Below are 26,662 nucleotides of genomic sequence, written 5' to 3'. Positions count from 1 at the left end.
AGTTCCAGGACAGCCAGGGCTACACACAGAAACCCTGTCTTGGGGGAAAAAGTTATAGAAGCTTGGTTTTTTTGGTTTGTTTTTAACACAGAAAAGTCAGTCACATTTGAAATGCTGTTATCTTTCCCTCTCTATGTATGAAATGAAATATTGTGTAGGTAGAGGAAATCATGAGTCAGGCTTGTTTGTCTTAGTCATCCCAAGGTATTCTCAGACAACCATTCAGATGTGTTACATTTGCTGAAAATCCCTGCAATGGAGGAACTGTCTCTTAGATACACATTGGCTTAGTCATTTTTTTTCTATTTATAATGTCTGTCATTCCATGAATTCTGCTGAAATTTATTGTTAGATAGAACCATCTTTGGAGTCTTAATTTTTTTCTTTTAAAGTACATACAATATTTGACACTTTTTTTCCCTTTAGTTTTTTGGGACAGGCTTTCTCTATGAAGCCCTGGCTGTCCTAGAGCTCACTCTGTAGACCAGGCTGGCCTCGAACTCAGAAATCCGCCTGCCTCTGCCTCCCGAGTGCTGGGATTAAAGGTGTTCATCACCATCGCCTGGTTTGGCACTCCTGGTTTGGCTCTCCTGGAACTTTCCTGAAATTCACTGTGCAGACCAAGCTAGTCCCAACTCTCAGAGATCTACTTGCCTCTGCCTCCCAAATCTAGGACTAAATGTGTGTGTCACTGCCCAGTGCTTTTGGCACCTTCTTACCACGTCCCTACTTAACATTTGTGGCCTTTTTCAGGTTGATTATTTTTCCTCTGACTGTATCCTGTCTCCTTTACTTCTCCATTCCCTGATATCTAAGTATTAGTTTGTATCCTGTTGGGTGATTTTTCTAGCCTTTTCAGCTTTATGTTACTTCCAAGAAATTCATTTCCAAATGTGTAGACATTTTTTACCTTTAGCTTCCAGGAACATATTAACTATTGACTACACATTTCAACTGAGCTATCTTGGCTCAAAGCCAGGGTGACAATGTTCTCCTAAATTAACTTCCTTTACTGACCTTCCTGCCTTTATTAGTAGTTTCACAAGGTGGGTTTCCAAACTTGGAAAGATACTATGGAATCTTTTGTCCATTTTATTCACAGCATTTGCAACTAGGTCCCACTTTAAATGTAACGTTGTCTTCCTACTACAAAGTCAAACTACACTAAGGTCTTCTATAACATGGGCAGTATATTCTGCTTCCTCACACCTCCTAACCAGCATTGTGGGTATTGTACATGGAAGGACCTTCAAATGACTGAAGCAGTGTACTCTGTTTCTTTCTTTAAGGTCCTGCTAAAGTCAGACAGCCCAACAGGTGATGTTTTGCTGGATGAAACGCTCAAACACATTAAAGCAACTGAGCCAACAGAAACTGTGCAGACGTGGATCGAGCTACTCACTGGTGAGATGACTGAAAATAGCTTACAAGCCGCATATTTGGTTATCTTTGACCTGCTCATAGGGTTAGAAGGAAGAGTATAGAAACACAGCATGCTAGGTAAGGTACTGTGGTTAGCCAGCACCTAAGACTTCCAAACACTTCCACTTATCATCTGCAATTCTACTCTGCAAGGTTTTTTGTTTTGTTTTCTAACAGGATCTCATACCCAGGCTGGCCTTGGACTTGTTGTATAGCCAAGGATGACCCAGAAATCCTGACCCTCATCTCCATACCTCAAATACTGGGGAAAAGCATGTGCCACAACATTCAGCCCATGAGAGCTCTTAACAGTTGTATTTTGTTGGGCCTTTTGAGATGTTTCACTGTGTAAACTGAGGTGACCTAGAACTCCCAATCCTTCAGCCTCTGTCTCCCTAGTACTAAAATTGCAGGTAGATAGCACTATATCCAGGTTAACAGTGTTCTTCACTAGGACTTTATTTTGTTGTTTGTTTGAGACAGATCTCACAATGTAGCAGTGGCTGGCTACTAACTTGTGGTCCCCAAACTCAGAGATCTGCCTGTTTCTGCCTCCCAAGTACTGGGATTAAAGGTGTGTGCTAACATATCCAGTCAAGTGACTACTTACTTACTTACTTACTTACTTGTTTTTGTTTTGTTCTGTTTTTGAAGTAGCATCTCCTGTGTCCCAAATCGGCCTCAGTCTTGCTATATAGCCACGGATGATCTTAAGTTCAAATCTTGTTGCCTTCACCTCCCAAGTGCAGGGGTTATAGGCATGAACCATCATCGCCCTAGTTGATGTGGTGCTAAGACTTCATGCTAGCAAATCACTTGACCATGTATATTTCATCTCCAGACCTCCCCAAGAAACATTGTTTATTTTGCATTGTACATATGTGTACTTACATGTGGGAATGTACATGCAGAGATCAGACGACAACTTTGTAAAATTGTTTCTCTCCTACCTTTATATAGTCTCCTAGTATTAAATCATTAGACTTTATAGTGAAGTTTTTGCCTGCCAGACTATTTCACCAGCCCTTCTTATTTAAAACAATCTTTTATTAAAGCTTTTAAACTTTTTTTTAAAATCTTTATTAGCCAGGAGTGGTGGTAATCCTAGCACTTGTAAGGCTGAAGCAGAACTACTGGTAGTCCAAGGCCAATCTGGACTATATTTGGAGACACTTTCTCAAAAACACCAAAAAAAAAAAAAAAAAAAAAAAAAACCCTAAAATAAAAACTGATGACTGGAGAGATGGTTCCGTGGTTAAGAATAAGTACTGCAGCCAGGCAGCGGTGGCACATGACTTTAATCCCAGCACTTGGGAGGCAGAGGCAGGTAGATCTCTGAGTTCAAAGCCAGCCTGGTCTACAGAGTGAGTTCCAGGACAGCCAGGACTACACAGAGAAACCCTGTCTCTAAAAAAATAAATAAATAAATAAATACTGTTCTCGTAAAGGATGCAGATCCAGTACCTGAACTCATGTCTGGCAGTTTGCAACCCCTGTAACTCTAGCTCCAAAAAATCTGACTCCTTCTCTGGCCCATTTGGCAGCACATGCACGAACACACACACACACACAATTTTTTTTTTATTTAAAATAAAATTTAATAATAAACCAGATATAGTAGCAAAGGCCTATAATCACACCATGTAAGAGGCTAAGGCAGAGGGCTGCCACATGTTCAAGGGTACCCTGGTGTTCAATAAAACCCTATCTCAAATAATACTAGTATTTATTGAGGTGATAACCAGGATATTATCATAAGTTCAACATCTTTGTCTTTTATCTCCTAGTATTAGCTGTTTTTACTGCTAAAATAGTTCATGAATTTATGTACTACATTTGTTTGTGTACATGGATTTGTGTTCATGAATACATTTGTGTTGATGGCTATTTGAATTATTCTAATTAACTATTGGAACCAAGGCTTCTATAAATATTGATGAACATTATTATTTTTTTTAAAGAATTATTTATTTATTTCATGTGTATGAGTACACCATTGCTCTCTTCAGACACACCAGAAGAGGGCATCAGACCTCATTACAGATGGTTGTGAGCCACCATGTGGTTGCTGGGAATTGAACTCAGGACCTCTGAAAGAGCAGTCAATGCTGTTAACCACTGAGCCATCTCTCCAGCTCCCAATAAACATTATTTTTAAAGTGTCTTACTATGTTTTTTATGCATATGTGTGCCCATTCCCCAACCCCTACTACCATAGTTTACATGTGGAAGTTATGAGACAACTTTGAGGAATTGGTTCTTGTCTCTTACCATCTGCATCCAGGGAACTGAACTAAGGTAGTCAGGCTTGGTTGGCAAGTAAGTACGTTTCCTATTGTGTTCTAAAGAGAAAGAGACAGAGGAGACAGGAGAGGAGGAGAAGGGAAGGGAAAAGGGAGAAAGGAGAAAAAAAGAAGAGAAGGGAAGGAAAGAAAAGGGCTCTTGGCCAACAATTTGTCAGCCAGTGTTTTGACTTTTATTTTTCTGGCCTCCCTTTTTCTGACTCCCAAGTCAGCTGTTGATCTTACTTCAGCTCTGAGAAATCATTTTTCTTAGGCCACCTTCCAAGATTGCCTCTTAATATCCCTGGCATTAGATATGATTCTCTACATTTGTCCTATGTGGGGTCCATTGAGCTCAAAATGTGTAGACAAGTGTTTTTCGTGACCCTGCCTTTTTTTTTTTTAATGTTTTTTCTCTGCTCTTCTTCCTGTCATCTCTCAGTCTCTGTATGTTTACAAATGTGTCAGTCCTGAGGGCATCCCACATTTCTCTGAGGCTCTCTTCAGGCTACATAATCTCATTTTGGGTTGTAAAACGGGACTTCACGTAGCCTGGGATGGCCTCAGATTCACTTAGTAACAGCAGATAAACACTTGATTCTCCTGCCGGGCAGCTGAGATTGCAGGCGTTCATCTCAGTGCCCAGCTCAGACTGTAGAGCCTTTATTAATCTCAAAGACTGCTGATTCTTTGGCTAGCTCAAATTTGTTGTTAACGTCTTAGGTAAAGTTTTATTTTGATGTTTTTCTCTCAAATTCCAGAATTTCTATGTGGTTATGTAGCTTCTGATATTTCTTTTCAATTTTTTTCTAATTTTTAATTATGAGTCTCTCTCTCTCTCTCTCTCTCTCTCTCTCTCTCTCTCTCTCTCTCTCTCTCTCTCTCTCTGTGTGTGTGTGTGTGTGTGTGTGTGTGTGTGTGTGTGTGTGTGTGTGTGTGTAGAAATATTTGGCCTGCAAAGGCCAAAAGAGTATGTAAGACCCCAGTATAGCTGTCCTTATAAGCAGTCATGAGCCACGTCACGTGAGTGCTAGGACACTAACTTGAATCCCTCTACAAGAGCAGTATGTGTTCTCAACTGCTAAAGCACCTACCCGCCCCCATCATTAGGTCACTTGGTTAGCATAAGCCACTTGTTAATCAAAGGTTTTGCCAAAGCACCTGTATTACTTTTCTTATTGCTGTGACCAAATACATGACAAGAAGTAATTTAGAAGGGGAGAATTTATTTTGACTTTATTTTGGTTCAAATTTTGACAAGATCCTGTCCATCTTAGCAGGAAAGGCATAGCATTGGGAGTGGGAGGCAGCTGCTCACATTTGCCCACCGTCAGGAAGCAGAGAGATGACTGCTAATATTCAAAAGGCTTTCCTTAGTCTCCTTTTACTCAGTCTTTTACACATCCAATGTCTAAGATGGATCTTTCCTTCTCAGCTAACCCTCCTAGACATGGCCTTTACAGACATACCAAAGGGCATGCCCTCTGGGCAATTCCATTTTATTATTACATTTTTATTTACATAGTTAGTGTGTGAGGTATGCACAAGCATGTGCCACAGCATATACCTGGAGGTCAGAGGACAACTCCTAGGAGTCAGTTTTCTTCCACAATTCAGGTCCAAGTTCAAACTCAGATTGTTGAGCTTGGCAACAAGCACCTTGACCCACTGAGCCATCTCAATAGTCTCCCCTTATTTTTAGCATGTATGTGCCATTGCACACATGTGGAAGTCAGGGGATACATATGTGGAAGTCAGGGGACAGCTTTCAGGAATCAGTTCTCTCCTTCCACATAGATTGCAGGGATCAGCCCAGGTCATCAGGCTCTCCCAGTAAGCACTTGTTACCTGCTGTCTCTTCCAGCCATCCATCTCCTGAGAATTGAAATCAAGGTAACAATGAAAAGCAAGTAGCATAACCCCTTTAGCCAGTTTCATTTTTGTTTTTGTCTTTTTTTACGTTTTATTTATTTTATGTTTATGAGTATTTGCCTGCATGTATCTTAGGGTACTGCTTGTGTACACAGCCTGTGGAAGCCAAAGGAGGGTATTAGATCCCCTGGATCTGGAGTTATAGACAGCTGTGAACTACCATTGTAGATGCTAGGTACCAAACCTAGGTCCTCTGTAAGAGCAACAATTTCTCTCAACTCTTGAACCTTCAGCCCCACTTTTTGGAGTTTTATTATTGTTGTGATTGCTTTTTACCAGGACAGGGTCTCTCGTAGCCCAGACTTATCTTGAAACTCATTGTGTAATTAAATATGACCTTGAAGTCTTCGTGTTCCTCCTTTGTCTCTGAGTGCTGGGCTTGCTAGAATACCTGACCCAATTAAATATTGTTGTTTCTTTGATGCTGGGGATTTGCCTTAAGGCCTACACATGCTAGGCAGAGTCTAAACTACTGAGCTGTACTTAGATTTTTTTTATCCTTTTACTATTGAATATATATGATGTGAGATCTGGACACAGCTATTATAATTTACCCCATTTTTTTTTTTACAGAAGCAAAACATACAAGAATAAAGGCTAGTAACTTGGAGATTCCTTTTCTGTTTTTTCTGAGGAAGACAACAGTCTTGATTATGAACACAGCTTGCCCTTCCAGTGCAGAACTTCTCCTCAAAGTTAAAGTGGGACACTTAGGGTCCCAGTGTTGCCAGCCTACAACACCTGGAATAGCTTCTGTCCATCAAGCACAGGAAGCAAACCTCAGTCTTCTCAGCTTTACCAGGTCAAATAGCGATTCTATAATATAGAAAACCAGAATTCCAAGAGAACCTAGAAGTCTACCAGATTTGCGTATTTTAAGCCTAATTTATTAGAGTCACAGCCGTTTATTATCTGGGCATGGGAATGCACCTGAGGCAGAAGGATCACCAGCTTGAGGCCAGACATAAGGAAATATAAGCCACTTTGTATATGCTCAGACGCTGTCTTGGGAAGGAAAGCAGATGGGTGTGGGGTAGATGGTTGCTTACTGTTACATGTTCAAAGGTTATGCTTAAATTCCTGGTGCCTGTGACATCCTTCAATCAAGCTCTACATCCTGTTCTGATTGCACCTGAGTTTGTGCATCTAGTATAAGCCCACACCCTTGCGCTCACCAGAGTTGACCATGATCCCAGCAAGGTTTTGATGTGTTTTCTCTGGTTACTGTTGAATTCTAGGAGGCTTTGTCAGTTGATGTTTGCTTTCAGAATCCTGGCAATTGTTTTTTACCAACATTACCATGGTTTTCAGCAACAACTTTAAACTTAAAATTCTCTACACTCAACCAAATGGAACTCTTCCTGCAGACTTTTAGCCCATTTCTCCTAGTGTGCTATCTTCTTGCTCTATGGGTAGTGGAATGGCAGGCAATCTCTTGTCCTCTTTCTTATCATTTCTTTTCTAGTCTAGAACCTCTTCAAAGAAGCTAGAATGGGGCAGCCTAAGCCATATTGTCAGGTCACCACTTCAGGGTAGGCCTTCCACCCAATGAGTAGAAGAAAGGACCTTAGACCTCTCAATTATATTTTATTTTATTTTATTTTTGTTTATTTTTTATTTTTTTTATTTTATTTTTTATTTTTTGGTTTTTTGAGACAGGGTTTCTCTGTGGAGCCCTGGCTGTCCTGGAACTCACTCTGTAGACCAGGTTGGCCTCAAGCTCAGAAATCCGCCTGCCTCTGCCTCCCAAGTTATATTTTATTTTTAAATATGAAACATTTCATGAATTTCTATGTCACCCTTGTGCAGGGGCCATGTTAATCTGTATATCATTTCAATTTTAGTATTTGTGCTGCTGAAGAAAGCACAGTGTTTTTAGTTTTACCAACCCAACTAGAACACATGTGATATGGAAAAGAAGTCATCCTAGAAAAACTACTATCTTGAACAGAATGGCTAAAACATTAAAAACAAGGGCTGGAGAGAAAGAGAGCCCAGTCAGTAAACTACTTGTCTTGCAAGCATAAAAACATTAATTTGATCCTCAGAACCCGTGGGTGGGTGGCTGGGTGGATGGATGGATGGATGGGTGGATGGGTGGATGGATGGATGGATAGATGAATAATCTAGACCAAGTAATCTGCATTTTAATCCCAGTGAGGAGACTAGCTTGATGACCAGCCAGCCCAGCCTACCTGGTAATCTTCAGGCAGGTGAGAGACCCTGTCTGAGAAAAAGAGGTAAGGTAAGGTAGGGCTAGATGACCCTGAGGCTGTTCTCTGACATCCATGTCTCTGTCTCTCTGTCTCTCTGTCTCTCTCTCTCTCCTCCTCTCTCTTCCCCCCCAACCCCCACGCATGCACACATTCAAGAATGACTAACATCACAGAGAATTCATACATGAGTTGAAATAAGGGGTCAGAGAGATGGCTCAGTGGTGAAGAGTGCTTCCTGCTCTTCCAGAGGACCTGAGTTCAGTTCCCAGCATTCATGTCAGGTGGCTTACAAGAGCCTGTAACTCCAGCTCCAGGATATCCAACACCCTCTTCTGGTCTCTGTGCACACCTGTGTACATATATAACTACAAATAAATCAAAAAAATTAAAGAACAAAAATTAAAAATCAGAAGGCTGGCAAGATGCTTTTAGCAGATAAAGGTGCTTGCTACCAAACTTCACAACCTGATTTTGATCCCGAGAACCCACAAGGTGAAAGGAGAGGACCGGTCTGTTCTATCACTCATGTACTGTGACACACATGCTTCCATACATACTAAAATAATCAGTGTAAATATTCCATGAGCACTAGCATAATGGAAGCCCATAGTGATGTGTGTGTGTGTGTGTGTGTGTGTGTGTGTGTGTGTGTGTATGTATGTGTGCGTGCATCTGTGTATACATGTATAAGCACATGTGTATGTGTATATGTGTGTATGGTTTTGTGCATGTATGGTTTTATGTGTGCATGTGTGTATATGTGGTTGCATATGTGTGTACATGGTGCATTTGTGTATGTGTGATAATTTTGAAGATCATTTAATATAAAATCATTTAATGTATAATAGAGTCGCCGGGCAGTGGTGGCGCACGCCTTTAATCCTAGCACTTGGGAGGCAGAAACAGGTGGATTTCTGAGTTCAAGGCCAGCCTGGTCTACAGAGTGAGTTCCAGGACAGCCAGGGTGACACAGAGAAACCCTGTCTCGAAAATCCAAAAAATAAAAAAAATTTAAAAAAAAATAATAATAATAGAGTCAAAACTAACACAGAAAGCACAAAGTATGGATTAAAGAGTGAGTTGACATTGTTTCTCCGTGGATAGAGATTGTGCTTTTAAATTTGTAAACAAGGCGAACTAAAGAGATGGCTCAACAGTTAAAAGTGCTGGCTGTTCTTCCAGAGGTCCTGAGTTCAATTCCCAGCAACCACATGGTGGCTCACAACCATCTGTAATGGGATATGATGCCCTCTTCTGATATGTCTGAAGACAGCTACAGTGCATTCATATAAATAAAATAAATCTTTTTTTTTTTTTTTTGGTTTTTCGAGACAGGGTTTCTCTGTGTAACCCTGGCTGTCCTGGAACTCACTCTGTAGACCAGGCTAGCCTCGAACTCTTGAACTCAGAAATCTGCCTGCCTCTGCCTCCCAAGTGCTGGGATTAAAGACGTGCGCCACCACCGCTCAGCTAAATAAAATAAATCTTAAAAAACAAATTTAAACAAAGCTCAAATAACAAACTGCCTTTTTAAATTTTGTTTTCCACTGTCTGTTTCCCAACAGGTGAGACATGGAACCCCTTTAAATTACAGTACCAGCTGAGAAATGTACGAGAGCGAATTGCTAAGAACCTGGTAGAAAAGGGCATTCTAACCACAGAGAAGCAGAATTTCCTGCTGTTCGACATGACCACCCATCCAGTGACCAATACAACAGAGAAACAGCGACTAATGAAAAAGCTTCAAGACAGTGTGCTGGAACGGTGGGTGAATGACCCTCAGCGTATGGACAGGCGAACTCTGGCACTCCTGGTGCTGGCCCATTCCTCTGATGTGCTGGAGAATGTCTTCTCTTGTCTGACAGATGATAAGTATGATGTGGCAATGAATCGAACCAAGGACCTAGTAGAACTGGACCCTGAAGTGGAAGGAACAAAGCACAATGCCACAGAGATGATCTGGGCTGTGCTGGCAGCCTTCAACAAATCCTAAAGCCAGCAGCCGGGTGTCTCCTTTTCCCTGCTGGCTGGTGACTGTCAGAGAACCCCATCACTGAGATTGCTGTGATAAGATACTGTCATTGTTTCTCCTCTCTTTGAATCAGACTCCTGACTTGAGGGGGACAACCTCAGGGCCTTTCCATGGGCCATGACCTTCTAAGCAGACTCTATCTCCTCACTTCTACTCTGTCTGAATGAAAGGAGTGAACCCACACACATCTAATAAACATCTCCCATTTTGGGGGTTTAGTTTTAACCACTGTGCTTCTGGATAAACAGGGGTTCCTATGTGAGGATTAGAGTTTCCAGCAACAAAATGTGAAGGAAATGAAGAGTAAACCATATTTAACTTTTTCTCCCTTGTTCATGTTTTCTCAACCCTTGTCTCTTCACCTCTGTTAAACAGTGACGCTTCCTGAAATCACTGACTCTTTGAATGAGGGGCAGTGGAAATACGACTAATTTTTGAAGCAAATTGGTTCCTGAGATTATACCTCCTACCTGTGATTTTCTCGTCTTTATATAATGAAAACACTCCAAGTTTGATGACTGGAATCCCTTCATTCTAAAAGCAAAAATATATTCCACACTCCTTTTTAGCATTATCTTGCTCCCACATTCATTAAGAGTCTGAACTGAAAAAGCAATGTGCCGCAGTCACCTCCTTCATACAGCCAGTATTCGAACCTGTAGAGAAGGGAAGCAACGTGAGACTTCATATCTTTGAAACCAAGTGTCTGGATAAACACCTGTCATCCTAGCACTTAGGAGATAGTAGCAGCTAGATTAGTGAGTTCAGGGCTATCTTTGGCTATATGAGACCATCTCTCATTCAAAAATTAAAGACTCTTCATCCTTAGTATGTGACTGTCCTATTTGCTCTAGACTACTTTAAATATCTCTACTCTGATAAAATTAAGAGAATTGTAAGTTTCAAGTCCCAAATTATAGCATTGGGTCCAGACAATGTAGCCAAACTCCATATTTTCATAGCTCCTGTTTTTATTTCCTACATAAATTGATAAATTTTTCCTGTATTTAAGGGCTTTGGCAGTAATTCTGTGTATATTTAATGTATTGACACCCTCTAAATTGTGTCTTCTTTCAACACAGCCATCCTGGCTAAAATCCCTTAAAGTGTTTTTGCTTCAGTAGAGAGAGTGGAGAGATCCTATTTAGATGGGCAGTTGAGAGTCACCAGCAACAAATGCAAAGCCTAGGTTCAAGGGTTGTAAAGGGGCCAGCACTGTGTTATGCAGATTTCAAGCACTCTGTTGACCACTGGGGAGAGACAGGTAGGTGGTCACACAGCCACTACAGATGACCCGGACTAACACCAAATCCTTCTAATAGAAATCAATTAGTGTAACTTCGTCTGCTCCCCTGAACCTACCTAGGTCCATGAAAGTTTTCCAGCTCATTGTTATTGTTTTCATTTCATCTGACTCTTAGATGAGTAGAGATAGAAACTGTGGTTTGAGAAGCTAAGCAGAGCCTTAGTTTGGCTCTCTAGAAGGGCGGAAGCCAGCCCATGTATAACCTAGCAGCTCATCTTATCTTCCCATTGGAGCAATTCATAGTGAATTGAAACCATGTTTTTCTTTGACAGCTTCAGCTTGTTTGGGGGATAGAAGTTGCATTCTTTCTTGCAACTCTCAGTGTTTATTTTTATATGTCCAAAAAATGAGGATGTCTTCACTTCTAATCTGTGTAATGTTCACTGCCAGACACTCATTTAGTGTGTATTGCTTTCACGTTTCTGTATAATAAAGATCAATAATTGTGCCTTTGGTCTCTCTGTACATGGTTTTTATCTTATTGTAGTATATATTGACAGGGCACAGCAGTGCTAACCTAGGCACCAGCTTAAATCTCAGTAGAGTCTCCATTTCAAAATAAGTTAACCAGTAACAATATTACCATTGAATAGAATAAGGATGGCTTTTCCTGTGAATACCTTGCAGATGACACTTGACTTTATCTAAGAGATGAACCTAATAATGCCCTTGATGGCCAATGCTCCAGCCCTTAACCATTAGATAAAAAAATATATAACTTTTTTTTTTTCTTTTTTTTTTTTTTGGTTTTTTGAGACAGGATTCCTCTGTGTAGTCCTGGCTGTCCTGGAACTCACTCTGTAGACCAGGCTGGCCTCAAGCTCAGAAATCCGCCTGCCTCTGCCTCCCAAGTGCTGGGATTAAAGGCGTGCGATACCACCACCCCACTGTTATTTTCTTTTTAAAGACAGAGTCTAAGTTTCCCAGGCTGGCCTTGAATCTAAAATTCTGTTTCAGCCTCCTCCTGAGTTGCTGACATTATAGGCCTACCCCACTAGGTCCAGCTTCTCATATATTGTTAATTAGGTTTAGTCTTATATTTTCTTGTCTTCCTTAACTTCTCTTTTTCTCCCCCATTATACCCATACATATACATTCCCCTACCTCACCTACCCACTGCTGCCAGCAGTACTGGAGATTGAACTCAGGGCTTTATGCGTGCTAGACATGTGCTCTACCACTGAGCTACACATGCGTCTCTGCTTTGCTCTTAACTACCACATTTTAGGTTAATCCTAATTATCTCTTACCTAAAACTTGCAGTAGACTTGGCTTAGACAGCACGCCTTTGTGCATAAGTTTCTAAACATTTGTATTCATCACCAACTAATTAACCTTCCTGAAGGTCTGCTTCTCACTAACCTAAGAAAGCCTTTCTCTGATTTGTCCTGGGATATTTCTAAATGACCTTTGTCAGGACCACTTTTTTCTTTTGACCCTGCACTGTGTATGGGTCTTTTAAGTTTTTCTAAAGCTTTATAAATATATATCTATCTATGCTTACCAGATTTTGCCCTTTATAGTAATAATCTGTGTGTTCCTGTGTTCTCCGACTGTCCTAATGAGAAGTGCACCTAATGCTATGAGAAATGATCAAACAGCCCCCAATCCTATCTGTCACAAAAAGTTACCAAAAACTGTAGTTGCCCGTGCTTTGAATTCCAGAACTTGGAGGCAGAGCCAGAGAAGCAGGTGGATCTCTAGGGGTTCAAAGCCAGCCCTGTCTACATAGGGAGTTATAGGCCAGCAGGGGGCTACACAGGGAGACTCAGTCTCAAAACATGAAAAAGTCATGGGCAGTGCTGTTATTAGATAGACTTTGTTGTATTTTGTTTAGTATACCACAAGAGAGCTGTGGGTTGTTACTATGGAGATAGTGCCTGTAACCATTATTCCTTAGTTTTTCTTTTTTCTGTTTTGCAACAGGGTCTGGCATTAAATTCACTATGTAGGCAAAGATAGCCTTGAATTTGTGACCTTGCTGCCTATGCTCTCAAGTCCAATACATACAGGTATGGGCTGATGCCCAGCTGTTAGACCAGTTATTCAGAATATAAATATGTAATACTTGTTGATTAACACTCAAGACCTGAATCTTAGTATTTGGGAGGCAGAGGCAGGCAGATCTCTGTGATTTTGAGGCCAGCCTGGTCTACAGAGCAAGTTCCAGAACAGCCAGAACTGTTATATAGAAAAAACAAAAAGGAGAGGAGGAGGAGGGGCGGGGAAAAGAGGAGGTGACGACGATGACAACAGCTTAATCTGAGAATTAAAAAGCTTTGAAAGGCAGAGGCTGCCATATATATGTATATATATTAATATAAAAGTAATACAGTACTGTCTACTAGATAGATGCTCAAGAACTAGCCTATTTCTTTGGTTGCCTTTCGTTTTTGAGACAGTGTCGCACTGTGTAGCCTCGGTTTGCTTCACACTCAAGGGATCCTTCTGTTTCAGCGTCCTTTGTGAGAGTATTATAGACAGGAACCATCAGGTTAAGAACTATCATTGAACTATGGTTTTGTTTACATTAGCTGGTATTTAATATATGTGCTAAATGTTTATCATGTGCCTAGAACTACAGTCTTAAATTCAAGAAGTTATGTCTCCACAGAGTGATTCTTAACAATTATAATTCCTACATAAGGATTAAAATGTGAGCCGAGCAGTGGTGGCACACGCCTTTAATCCCAGCACTTGGGAGGCAGAGGCAGGCGGATTTCTGAGTTCGAGGCCAGCCTGGTCTACAGAGTGAGTTCCAGGACAGCCCGGGCTATAAGAGAAACCCTGTCTCGAAAAACTAAAACAAAAACAAAAACAAAAACTCAAGTCTCATACACCAAGCTAGCATTCAGTTCTGGAAAACCGCTAAATATCAGTTTGTCTTCCAATTTTTATTTCTGGTCGTGGGTAACTTCCTTCTAACACCGCTCAAGGCTTGATCCTTTGCACCAGAGAATAAAGGATTTCTCTATTAACCCATCTCTGATGCAACGTTCAGCAACTAACCTGGGACTTGGCTAGGAAACTGAAAGCAGCTTCGGCCCACCCAAGAAGCAAAAATACCAAAGCTAGCTGTCCTGCCCCTAAGGCCCATGCAGGCTTCTAATTGGTTCTGCGGCTCACTCTCTTTCCCGGTTGGTGTTCTAGCTTGCTTGTCGCTTCTAAAGAGGCCTCCCACCTCCAGCCAACGTTTATTGGTGTGTCGTTACGTCATTGCTCCGTCAAACCCACTTTCATTGGCTCCCATAGGAGGGGGCGGTCTCAACGTCACGGGCTTGAGCCGCCATTTTGACTGAGCAACCATAGTGACAGGAGTCGAGCAGCAGCTCAGGTTGTCCCCGTTTCCCCTCCCCCTTCCCTTTTCCGGCTGACTTCCCGGGCCCTGCATTACACAGTCCCGGTTCTGCCATGTCCCAGAAACAAGAAGAAAACCCTGCGGAGGAGACCGGCGAGGAGAAGCAGGTGAGGAGAAGGGGGAACGGGGGCGGCCGCGCGGGCGGAATACGCCCCCGCCGCCGCCGATTGGCCGCCTCTGCCTCGGGCTACACAGGGGTTGGCCACTACTGATGTCGCGCAGGCTGCTTTTCGGCGCGGCCTGGTGCCCTGATGTCGATTAGTCAGGCCTATTGTCAATCTGTGGGCTCCCCCTCCTTATTGGCCAGTAGGCCTCTATTCAGTTCATGGAAACTGTTCTATAATTGGCCGAGCTCTGGCGTGGGCGGGTGTTTGGAAAGATGAGGCGAATGAAAGGGGGCTGACTGGTGGTCCAGAGCTGCAAATGAAGATGTTTGATTAGTAGAGATAACCACCAGACTCGAGCTCATCCTTCATCCATAGCAAGAGAGGTCAAGGTGAAGGCATTTAAAATAAACCAGCATTGGGGGAGGGGAAAAGAGTAATCATTACCATGGGGTAGGTTCAGGTGGCAACTTCCTCAGACCTATTTGATAGGGATGATTTGTTGTTCGCCGTCAGTGACTTATATATCCCCTCGAATTTCTCCGCAGTGGGATGTAGTCCACCCACCATCGCATTATGAAAACACTAATGCCAAACCCCTTCTTCGACACCATATTTGAGTTACTTAACACTGAGCTCAAGGGCTCATTAAATACACTTCGTGTTATCTCTGAACCTGTTTGTCAAGTCATAATACACTAGCCAGGAGATGGTGGTTCACGCCTTTAGTCCCAGCACTCGGGAGGCAGAGGCAGGTGGATCTCTTGAGTTCAAGACCAGCCTGGTCTACACAAAGAACCCTTGTCTCAGAAAATTAAAAAAAAAAAAAGAAAAGAAAAACTAATGATATGTTAGTTTCTGTTTACCTCTTGCCTGCCTGCATTTATGAAAGTATATTACTGTGGTAGATATCTTTAGAATAGGCCACATGCCTAGCTAGCATCCCCCACAGTGAGACCAGATTGCTTCTTAGAATGTGAATGAGGAGGGAGCCTCTCAGAAGAGAAGTTCCTTTGACCTGTAGGGAGCCAAGAACTCTCCCAGGTCCTTTTTTATCTTTCCTACTATCGGTGCTGAGTGAGCTATGGCTTGCTCTATGATTCAAGTATCATGTTTAGATACTACCTTTACCCTAGTATTCATAGGTCACTGGGGTGTTTCCTTGGGTGTCTTATAAGAACTAACCTGTTTTTCTTTACTTGATACAATTATCTTGAGCTTAGGGATTCGAACAAAGGTCTAACTTTTAAGAATAGATGAGCAGGAAAGATGGCTGAGTGGTTAAGAGCACTCACTGCTCTTGAGGAGCACCTGGATTTAGTTCCCAGCACATGGTAGCTCAAAACCATTTATAGTTCTAGGAGACCTGATGCCCTCTTCTGAACTCGAGGGCACTAGGCATCCATGTGGTACACAGACATACAGGCCTGCAGAATACATGCACATACAGTAAATAAATCCTTAAATAATACACACACTAAACAGAACAGAGTGTGCATAGCATATTTACAAACAGATAGACCTCTAGGAAAGTTTGATAATATAAAGGTTATCAGATATTAGAAGTCATTGTTTTTCAGCCATTAATTTCACTTGGCGTGTTTTCTTCAGGATACACAGGAGAAAGAAGGTATTCTCCCTGAGAAAGCTGAGGAGGCAAAGCTAAAGGCCAAATATCCAAGCCTAGGACAAAAGCCTGGAGGCTCCGATTTCCTCATGAAGAGACTCCAGAAAGGGGTATGGGACACCCTTATACTGTGGCACTTGGATAAAGTCCGTAGTGGTTCTACTGCATGTTTTCCTGTAGGTTTGGTTATTTAGCAGTAGTAAAGATGAATTAGAAACTTGAAAAGAGAAAAACAGAGTATTGTGAATCTCTGCAATCATGTTACTTCCCTTCTGACTATAGGATATGAAGGCCTAATGTTGGGCATTTGGGTAAGTGGCAGATGGGGACTAAAGGAAGGATATTAGAGACAGAAGATCCAGAATTCTTCACCTGGTGTATTAGGTTTCTTTGGACTGTTAAAGCTAGCATCACACATTGACTATACTCAAGAAACTTATTTTAGCTGAATGTGCTGGCTCGTGTCTGTGATCTCAGCACCTACGCAGAAGCAGGAAGATAACCATAAATGCAAGAACAGCCTAGGCTACCTAGTAAGTTTTAGAATAGCCTAGGCTAGGGCTAGAGAGATGGATCAGCAGTTGAGAGAGCTGGGCTGCTGTCTTCCAGAAAGGCAATATTTGGTTCCCAGCACCCACATCAGGCAGCTGAGACTTCAGCTTCAGGGGATTCTCTGGCTTCCGTGGACACATATACAAATAAAAAATTGTTGCCGTGCGTTGGTGGCACATCCCTTTAATCCCAGCACTTGGGAGGCAGAGGCAGGTGGATTTCTGAGTTCGAGGCCAGCTTGATCTACAGAGTGAGTTCCAGGACAGCCAGGACTATACAGAGAAACCCTGTCTTGAAAAACCAGAAATAAATAAAATAAAATATTTTTTTTAAGTTATCTTAAAAATAAAAAAAAGTCCATGCCTTTAATCCCAGAACTTGGGAGGCAGAGGAAAGTAGATCTCTGAGATTAAGGCCAGCCTGGTCTACGTAGTGAGTTCCATGGTTTTTTGAGATCCTGTCTCAAAACAAAAAGAAAAAGTAACACAGAGACAACTGCTTTTCCTGTACAGAGTGACAGAGGATATAGCTCCATGGGAAAGCACTTGTTTAGCCTGGGTTCAGCCTATAAGACCACAAAAGTAAGGAAACGAAGCAGCTGGCGTGCCCTTCCTCAGCAGTGGAGGTCTCCTTCATGGTCAGGTTTCTCCCTGCCGCGAGCTGACAGCAGACTGTAAGGATAAAGCTGTAGTGTGAGCATGAGATGGAGAGAGAAGTAGCCGCCTGTGGAGAACCCCGGATGCTTAGTCTTAGTCACAGATGACGATGTGGTGCTGGTTTGCAGCATGTCTTGCCGTAGGTGAGCCAAGCGTAGGCTGTCAGTCCCAGCATGGAGCATGTGTGGGAGTCTGGGCAGCACACTGCCTCATGAGCAAGCCCAGGTCCTAGTCCTGCTCTGAGAGTAACTGCTAACTCTGATGACTGGTTTCCACTTGGTCTCTGGTTGCTGGTAGACCCAGATTGACCTTCTGGAGTCTTACTCCTGCGGCTTCCCTAGCACCAAGGTATTGCTTTGCCTCCTAGCTGTTAGGAATAAAGTACGTGATTATAATTGAACCTTCCCATACTCACTAAGGTACAAAAGATACAGGAGGTGTCACCTAGGTTCAGGAACACATCTGCCCCTTAAACTACATGTTTCTGCTAGGAAACTGCTTATATTCTGACAGGGTCAGAGCATGCTGGGAGATAAACGTCCAAGTGAGTAATGTGGGCTGTGTGCATGGGGAGTACTTGGAGGACTAGGTGGGAGCTTATGCTGATGGTAGACAGTGAGTCTCTGCTTTAGGAGAACACCAAAGCTGCACATTCATCTAAACCTCCCTCCTGTCTCTTAGCAAAAGTACTTTGACTCAGGAGACTACAACATGGCCAAAGCCAAGATGAAGAACAAGCAGCTGCCAAGTGCAGGAGCAGACAAGAACCTGGTGACCGGTGACCACATCCCCACCCCACAGGACCTGCCCCAGAGAAAGTCCTCGCTCGTCACCAGCAAGCTTGCGGGGTAACCTGGGCCCCTCTCTTCCCCTTCCTCACCCACTGGACTTTTATATATTGTAGGCAGGGAATGGGCACCTAGTCAGAGCTCAGCTTGTCATCCAGGGAAGACATTCTGCTGGGGGCTTAGGTTGAAGAGAAGCTCTGAGTTCATTTCTTTGGGTAAATTGAAACTTGTACACCCTCATGATAGCCCAGTAGAGACCCAAGAGTAGGAAAGACTAGGAATGCAGAGCGCTGCAGCTTTTCCTGTGGTGAAAAATGTAGAAGATGCGAGTTCTCCTGCTGGAGGAGCAAGTCCTTGGACAGGCTGTCTTGGAGCAATGTGACATGTTTAGTGTCCCAAGACTGAATTGACATGTTGGGAAAGGCAGAGTGAAGGAGACTCTCTCTGTGCTTCTAAGTGTGTTGTCCCTTAGGCCTCTGTGCTTTGTGTTCCTATTGTGGGTGTTTAGGGTACCTTCAAAGGAGAGGGGATTTGGTTGCCTAAAAGTACAGGGCCCAGATAACCCCTCTGCTATGTTCCTTCAACAGTTGCCCTGCTTCTCAAGGAGTGTAAAGTTTAATGGACGTTAGCTACTCATGAAAAAAAAAAAATGGTATCTTTTCTCTTCCAGCATGTTGCTTTTCGAAAGTATTATGGGATGATGGAAAGAGTTTAGGAGTTACAATACATGGGCTGTAGCTCTAGGCACACACAACAGCACTGATGTGTGAGCTTGGCCAGGCCTGTAGCCTCTCTGGATTGATTCTGTTTCTCATCTGTAAACAAGGAAACATGTGGAGGCTAATTCTGACTCTAAAGTCCTACACCGCTGGTCATCATAAAACCAAAACTGAGGCAGGCCTATGGCTGAGCCTCAGCTCTGTAAAGCCAGAAGTGCTACATTGGACGAGAGAGAGAGAGAGAGTTTGAGATTTAAGGGCCATAGTTTCAGACAACAGTCTCATAGGTATCATAGCCTTTTTGAGAGAGAAAGAGAACAAACCTGAAAAGGCTGACCCTGGATGTGTCTTGACTCTGCCCACTATCCTGGGTCTGCTGTTGACCCTAGCTGCTAAAAACCTGCTCTGGCAGCAGATTGGATGGGCCTGAGGAGACAGGCTCACTCAATGTGGCATCACGACTTCAGATGTAATCAGACACTAGGTGTATGTTACGTATGGAGGAAGAAGGGATGAAGGGAGCTGGTCCCCAGAGCTTAGTGCTACTGCCAGCAGGAGCAGCTGGTCCTTAGCAGATGATTCACTGGTGGAGGCTGGAAAGAGGGTGCAGGGAGGGAGGCAGCAGCCTGTCTTGCTGTGTCATCACTAGTTTGGCCTGGATCTTACTGAATGCCACCTGCTCATCATCTGCAGAAAGGGCCAGAGTGAGAACTGCTCAAAAGAGCAAGGAAGTGCAGTCTCTCTCTTTTACAGATACCAGTGTGCCCTTAGGATGTCTGACGAGTTTGTGGATGTGTGTGTTAGGGGAAAAGACATGTACATGCTTTTCTCCTGACTGGCCGCTGCTCAGGCCTCTGGCCATCATTCAGATTGGTAGGAATAGGTTGGTGAGGAAGGAGTGGAGAGAGAGAGCAGGATCCTGGTCTCCCTGGCCCCCAAACTCCTTGACTCTCGTTTGTAATTGTATATAAGTTTTGTGTTTTTTGCTCCATTTTCTCATGCTGTCATCCTTAATCAGAAGTCCATGTGGGAAGGGGACAAAGCCGAACATCATTGTATAGTTTCCTCAATGTCCCAGCCATGTTGTACATAGATATGTCATGTTATTATATATATAAATATATATATAATTTTGTACGTTTTCTTCATCTCCGATCTTCTCGAATTCTGTACCTTTTTCTCCCCTGTCTGAGCTGCCTTCTCTATTGGTTATTTTGTGTCTTCAAAGCTGATGTTCACAATGAGTCTGGTTTTTAGGAAAGGACGGGAGGAATAGGGAAATCAAGCTGGCTAGTAATCCCAGCCGTTCAACAGACTAGGCAGGATGATCTGCTGCTTCAAGGCTAGTAGCCTGGATGACAGAGTGAGTTCAAAGCTGGCCTTGGGAATTTAGTGAGACCCTGTCTCAGAATAAGAAGCAAAGACAGGGCTAGAAATATAGTTCATATGTAGAATACTTTCTTAACCTGCGGGAGACCCTAGTTTCAACGTCCAGTAATACACACAGTAGTTACTGGGTGTACACACACATTGGGTTGGAGATAGGGATGAGGAAGGGAAAAGGAATTCAGAATCAAATAGTGTCACTCTTTGATGCCAAGGAGACAAGCTGCACTACTCAGGCTCCCCTCTAGCATGGAAGGGTCGTGGTCCTTTCAAATCTGATTGAATCCAGTCTATTCAGTCCCCTCCAAACAAGTGTGTGGCCTGACCCTGGCCTTGCCAGTCAGCACCTCAGTGCCGAGATTCCTGCCACTGCTGCTGGTGGCTGTGCGCTGTGTGGCTCCTGTGAGCTTTTCACTAGGAAACCTCCAGTTATTTGATGTCTCAAGAATTGTCTTCCTGTTTACCATGAGTATATCAAAAAGGCAGAAAACATTCTCTTTATATGGATAGGGAAAGACTAATATTTTCTTTTATTTTTCCACTTCCTTATAATTAATATTCATGCATATATAAGGTAGTCTAATGAAGTATTTGGAGAAACCACGGGGTCGAGACTGGGATAGAACTCACAAGCTTTCCCCTTTTACTTGACAGTGTTTTTTTGTTTGTTTGTTTTTTGTTTCTTCTGTGTTCGTCCACAGTGGCCAAGTTGAATGATGCTTCCTGGGGCTCCACCAGATCGTGAGACGCTGCCCACTCGGGTCCTGTGCTGGCTCCTGCCCCTCCCTGCCTTTGTAGCCAGGGGTCAGGAGGTGGCCCGGGTGCAGGCTAGAGAGGCAGAGAACCTGCCCACTGGTGTCCCAACACATGGAGCCCCTTGGGCTGAGCACCAAGACCTTGAACTTTTTTTTTGTTGTTGTCCTTTTTTTCCAAATAACTGTTGGGAGAAAACTCATTGACATCCCAAGGGTGGGGCTGAAAGGGTGGAGCAAGACGTGGGGAAATGAGTGAGAGTTTATAATTGATAAAAGGAAATTTCCTATCGTTCTCCTGAACCACAGGGTTGCTGTGGGATGGCTGTAAGGTAAAGGGATTGTCAGACCATGGTAAGGGGTTCAGGTTCAGCTCTGAAAAGAAGTGCACTCTTTGAATGTGGCTAGTGACCTAGTGTCAGAGAAAAGGAATTGTGCTCTTGACAGCAAATGAAATCTCTATGGTTCTGCAGAACAAGTTGAGGATTCAGTATGAATTGTTCTTTTTAGAAAATAAAATACTGTCCTTGAAATAGGTTTGCTGTGTGGACAAGGGCAGTGAGTGGGGAGCCCCACAGAGCCCTGGGGAATTTTTTTTTCAGTATTTGAAATAAAACAACAAGAAAAAAAACCCACAGAAAAAAACAAAACTAGAACTATTGTGAAGCAGTTGGTGTGTTTTTTTGGGATTTGGGAGGTGAGGAGTGAATCTGAGGGTGTGATTGAGGGGAAGGTTGGTGAGGGCCCCTGAGTTGGAAGGTACTCTGTTCAGGCTTGTCACATTAGGAGAGGGAGCAGGTGTGGTGGCACACAGATGACTGGTGGCCTTTGCTGGCTTTTGCCTACCCTTCATAGCTAATACAGAAGATGTATCACCTTATATAAAATATAAAAGAGTTTCAGGGAACTTGGTTAAATGGTGTGCTGACCCCCAAAGCTTAGTCCAGACTCAGCAAAAATGGGGCCCCTTTTGTCCTTTTCCCCTTCAGTTTCTATTCCTAAGTTCTGTGTCTGTATGGGGAAAGTGTGAATTGTTAGTAATAAGCAAAAGAAGCTGGCCTTTCTGTTCCTGGCCGGCAGAAAGCAGAAGAACTTGTCCTACATCATATCCTACCCTGCCTTCCTGAAACCCTGCCTCTTAAAGCTAATTAGAGGGAAGTGCAGGAACAGAGCTGACTGAAATCACCAGTATTCTGGGGTTAGGGCAGATCTATATAGAGAAGTCCTTTTCTCGGTATCTTAGTCAGAGGGGTCCCAGGTGAATTTGTAACTGTTGGAGATGTTTCTGCCTTTGTCTCTTCTCATTTAGCCAGGGCTTATGATACATCTCAAAGTCTGTCCTGCTGGACAGTGAGCCCAGTGGGATGAGAGCGCATTAAAAAGAAGTGTGCTAGACTGGGCGAGCTGGCACATGCCTGAAATTCCAGCCCTTGGGAAGTTGAAGCAGGGGAGCAGGAATTCAAGTCTCCCAGCAGCTGCATAAACATAAAACCCAAGATATGGTAGTGCTTTCTCATGATCCCTGTACTCCAGAGATGGAGGCAGAGAATTACATGGTCAAGGTTCCATCTCAAACAAACAAAAAAATGGTTGGGCCGGACAGTGGTGGTGCATGCCTTTAATCCCAGCACTTGGGAGGCAGAGGCAGGCGGATTTCTGAGTTCGAGGCCAGCCTGGTCTACAGAGTGAGTTCCAGGACAGCCAGGGCTACACAGAGAAACCCTGTCTCGAGGAGGAAAAAAAAAATGGTTGGTTAAGGGCACTTGAAGGGAAGCCTGAGTTTGATCCCTGGAACCCACAATGGAAGAGTGCCCAGTAGAGGGCACTGTCACATGCACAGTGACATGTACACCCAACAACACAAACACATGCCAAAAGAAAAGGAAAAATTTACTATGTAGCTGAAAGAGGATAATACTTGAAAAAGGTCAGTGCTTTGACAGGAATAGACAAAGCTGTGTAATCCCTGTGGAGGCAATGCTGTTATTGCATGGGGTCCGGGAGACTTTCTTGGTTCCATAACTTTTCCCAAGCACTTTGATGATGTCCATCAGATGCATATGGCTGGGTAGTGGGGAAGCTGTGTGAGAGCATCCAGGTAGTACAAGTTCATTTCTGTACAAGTGAGGAAGTTGGGGTATGGAAAGAAGACACTTAGAAAACATCAGGTCGCCGGGCAGTGGTGGCACACGTCTTAAATCCCAGCACCTGGGAGACAGAGGCAGGCGGATTTCTTGAGTTAAAGGTCAGCCTGGTCTACAGATAGAGTTACACAGAGAAACCCTGTCTCGAGAAAAAAAGAAAGAAAAAGAAAACATCAGGCCAAGGAAAAGCTTGTGTACTGTCTAACCCATGCTATTGTAAACTCCTGGCTGTTCTGGGGTCCCCATTCTTTAGTTGAGCTGTAACCTTGAAAATCCTTGGGTCCAAGAAAATCCAAATCCAAGAAATGGTTTTGGATGCCTGTGTACCAGTATCTGGGATTGGAGTGCGCTCAGCAGGTGATGCACTTGCTGTACAAGTTTGAGAACCTGATCAACCTCAGAACCCTCATAACACTGGAAACACAGCTGACTCCTCAGAGTGGCAGGTGCATACATGTAAGAAAATTAACTTTTAAAATAGAGCTGGTCTGTGGCATGGTAACGCACACCTTTAATCTCAGCACTTGGAAAGCAAAGGCAGGTAGATCTCTTTAAGAGTTGGAGGCCAGCCTGGTCTTCAGGCTCCCCAAGAGCTACCTAGTGGCAACTTGTCTATAAATAAATAAGGGCCTGGAGTTCAGAGGCAGAGGCAGGTAAACCTCTGAGTTCAAGGACAACCTGGTGCACATAATTCCAGGACAGTGGAGGCTACACAGTGAGACTCAGAAACAAATTATTGCCACTTATTCTTTATTCATACAACAGACCACCCAAGCAACTAAGGTAAACAAACTCAATAGCCAACTTTTGTTTGTTTTTGTTTTTTCAAATATATTCTTGTGTAGAAGAGGCTGGCCCCAAACTTGACTCCTGCCTCCCCCTCCTGCGTGCTGGTTAAAGGCACACTGCACGGCCACACTTGGGTCTGCTGAGAACTTCAGCCAGGTATTCTTTGAAATCTTTTATCTCAGAAGAAGTAGGTGAGGAGTTCTCCAGCTGCTCTAACACTGTTGGGCTATTATAACTATGATAACAAAGCTGTCAGCTGAGTCTTGGTATGCACACAGTAGTAGTAGTCAAGTCGCTAGTCCACCTGTCCTCACTTTGGACTAGTGTACCCTACACATAGAGAAGACAGAAGCCAGGTAAGGGGGGAGACACCTGTAACCTAGTTCTAGGCAAGAAGATTGTCATGAGTTCAAGGCTAGCCTGGGCTACATAGTGAGACTCTAAAAGAAAAAAATGAATACACACTTTTAATCTTCGCACTGAGGAGGTAGAGATAGGAAAATCAGAAATTCAAGGCCAGCTACATGCCAATAACCCCGGTTCCCAAAGGCAGAGGTAAGAGAATGGTCTACATAGCTAGTTCTAAGCCAGCCAGCGCTACATAGCAAGCCCCACCTACTCAAGCAGCTCTTATGACAGTGTCTTCTTCGAGAAAACCAGAAAGTGAAGGGACAGTCTCTCAAAAGGATGCTATGTGATAAAAAGTGGGACCTGCCGTGCTTATGATCTAACAATGGGAAATAAAACTTGGAAGCCCTGCATTCAAGACCAGGCAGGATTAAGCAGTACAGTCATGAGAACAACAGAACACATGTGCTCCATAAAAACACATGAAGCTTTGAAGGGGAGAGTTTCAGTGGTCCAGATCAGTGGCCATTTACTATGTGCTCAGAATATGCCAGGCACTGTGCTAAAACATAAAGTGCTCTCAGTGAGATGACACTGGTGGGGAAATTGCAAGGGAATAAATTGACATGATAGTGTTATATTTAGCAGTGGTGGTCCATCTGCAGGGGATAGAAACAAAGGATAATTCCCAAATAGTTTGAGAAGTGTTGTAAAGCACCAGGCCTAGCAGATAATTAGGATCATCTTATTTAATCCTCAGTTGTTTGGCTTTGTTTGGGGGAGTCTCCTGTGTCCCGCTCTTTAACTTTACCATCTTCTGGCTTCCATAGGGATCGGGCACAAATACAGTGCACACGCATGTGTACAGGCAAAACACATACAAAGGAATAGGATATAGGCATTGTGATTCATACTTGTAAACTCAGCAATTGGTAGGCTAAGGCAGAAGGATTGAAAATTCCAGTCATGGCCGGGCGGTGGTGGCGCACGCCTTTAATCCCAGCACTTGGGAGGCAGAGGCAGGCGGATTTCTGAGTTCGAGAGTTCGAGGCTAGCCTGGTCTACAGAGTGAGTTCCAGGACAGCCAGGGCTACTCAGAGAAACCCTGTCTCGAAAAACCAAAAAAAAAAAAAAGAAAAAAAAAGAAAATTCCAGTCAAGCTACCCTGTAACAAGACTGTTTCAGAAAACCAACCACATGTGGAGGCAAATGCATATATCTGAGCACACAGAGGCAGGAGGATCACAAGTTTGAAGTCAGCTTGGTTTACATATGTCTCAAAGAGGGATGAGGGGGACTCAACGTGACAGGAAATGTTCATGAGCTCCAGGCCTGTAGGTCTGAGAATAGAGGGAGAATGAACTCGGTCGACAGCAGAGGCAGGGAGCAGAGACTTCATGAGGAAGTTCTGACAACAGCTTCAGGAGACGGAGGAGGAAGACATTTTGCACACCAGCATGGACACAGTCAAGTGGCTCTGAAGTCTGTCTTGAGACCAAACCAGGGCATAAAAGGAGGAGTCACTTCAGAGGGTATGTGTGCAGCAGGTATATGAGCCAAGGGAATTTCAAACAGGGATCTGCTCGGATTTGTTTTAGATTGGTCAGTGCCAAATTGTATGGAATTTATTTTTTGTTTGGTTGTTGGAGATGCACTCACATTTGTGTGTGTGAGGGCAGAGATCGATTTTAGTTATATCAGCTAGTTAGATTTTTACTACAATTGTTTTATTTATTTAGTGGGGGGTGAGGGAGGGGAAGCAAGTGCCACAGTGCACTAGCAGAGGTCAGAGGTCAGCCCGTGGGTTCCCTTTCTGCTTAGCTGGCCCTGGAATTTTCTCTGTAGAACAGGTTGGCCTTGAACTTTCTAGATCCTCTGCCTCCCAAGTGTTAGAATCAACAGGCTCATCTCTCCATGCCTGGCTAAAGAATGAATTTAAAGGCAGGGTGTCTGCTTAGTTTCAGATCCTGGCCTTGGTGTTTGGATTTGGGGGTAATGATGTGTGATTGTGTTTGCAGGCATGCACGTGGTGGCCAGAGGTCAGCTTCCGGTATCATCTCCTGTCACTAAGACACATGTCACCACACCCAGCATTCACGTGGTTACTGGGGATCTGAACTCAGATCATCATGCTTGAGTCCTCATGCAAACACTTACGCACCATGTGCACATCTGGATTTTGGTATTTAAAAACAATTTTAGATTCTTTTTCTTTTTTTTTTTTTTTTTTTTTTTTTTTTTTTTTTTTT

General features: G+C 43.4%; 2 protein-coding genes and 1 non-coding gene across 3 annotated transcripts in view; 2 read left to right on the top strand and 1 right to left on the bottom strand.

Moving 5' to 3' along the window:
* Golph3l (golgi phosphoprotein 3 like) overlaps positions 1–11,655 on the top strand; it is a 29,755-nt gene extending 18,100 nt beyond the window's left edge. The window contains exons 4-5 of the mRNA XM_028789731.1: positions 1,290–1,404; positions 9,418–11,655. Coding sequence (XP_028645564.1) covers positions 1,290–1,404; positions 9,418–9,845 — 543 coding nt within the window. The 3' untranslated portion in view covers positions 9,846–11,655. The remainder of the gene's footprint in view (positions 1–1,289; positions 1,405–9,417) is intronic.
* Positions 7,401–7,504, bottom strand: LOC114640781. Its single transcript, XR_003714203.1, has one exon. It is a non-coding gene; the product is annotated as a U6 spliceosomal RNA (small nuclear RNA).
* Positions 11,656–14,452: 2,797 nt separating the features above from the next.
* Positions 14,453–21,788, top strand: Ensa (endosulfine alpha). The gene is made up of 4 exons (XM_028789774.1): positions 14,453–14,655; positions 16,264–16,389; positions 18,169–18,335; positions 21,082–21,788. Exons 1-4 carry the CDS (start codon positions 14,602–14,604, stop codon positions 21,095–21,097), a joined length of 363 nt encoding a protein of 120 aa, XP_028645607.1. The 5' UTR covers positions 14,453–14,601; the 3' UTR covers positions 21,098–21,788.
* The last annotated feature ends 4,874 nt before the right edge of the window (positions 21,789–26,662 follow it).

This window comes from Grammomys surdaster, unplaced genomic scaffold (genome assembly GCF_004785775.1).
Source record: "Grammomys surdaster isolate TR1022 unplaced genomic scaffold, NIH_TR_1.0 125849, whole genome shotgun sequence".
Taxonomy (NCBI): Eukaryota; Metazoa; Chordata; class Mammalia; order Rodentia; family Muridae; genus Grammomys; species Grammomys surdaster.
Note: the sequence above shows the minus strand (reverse complement) of the source record. Positions and strands in the feature narration are given on the sequence as shown.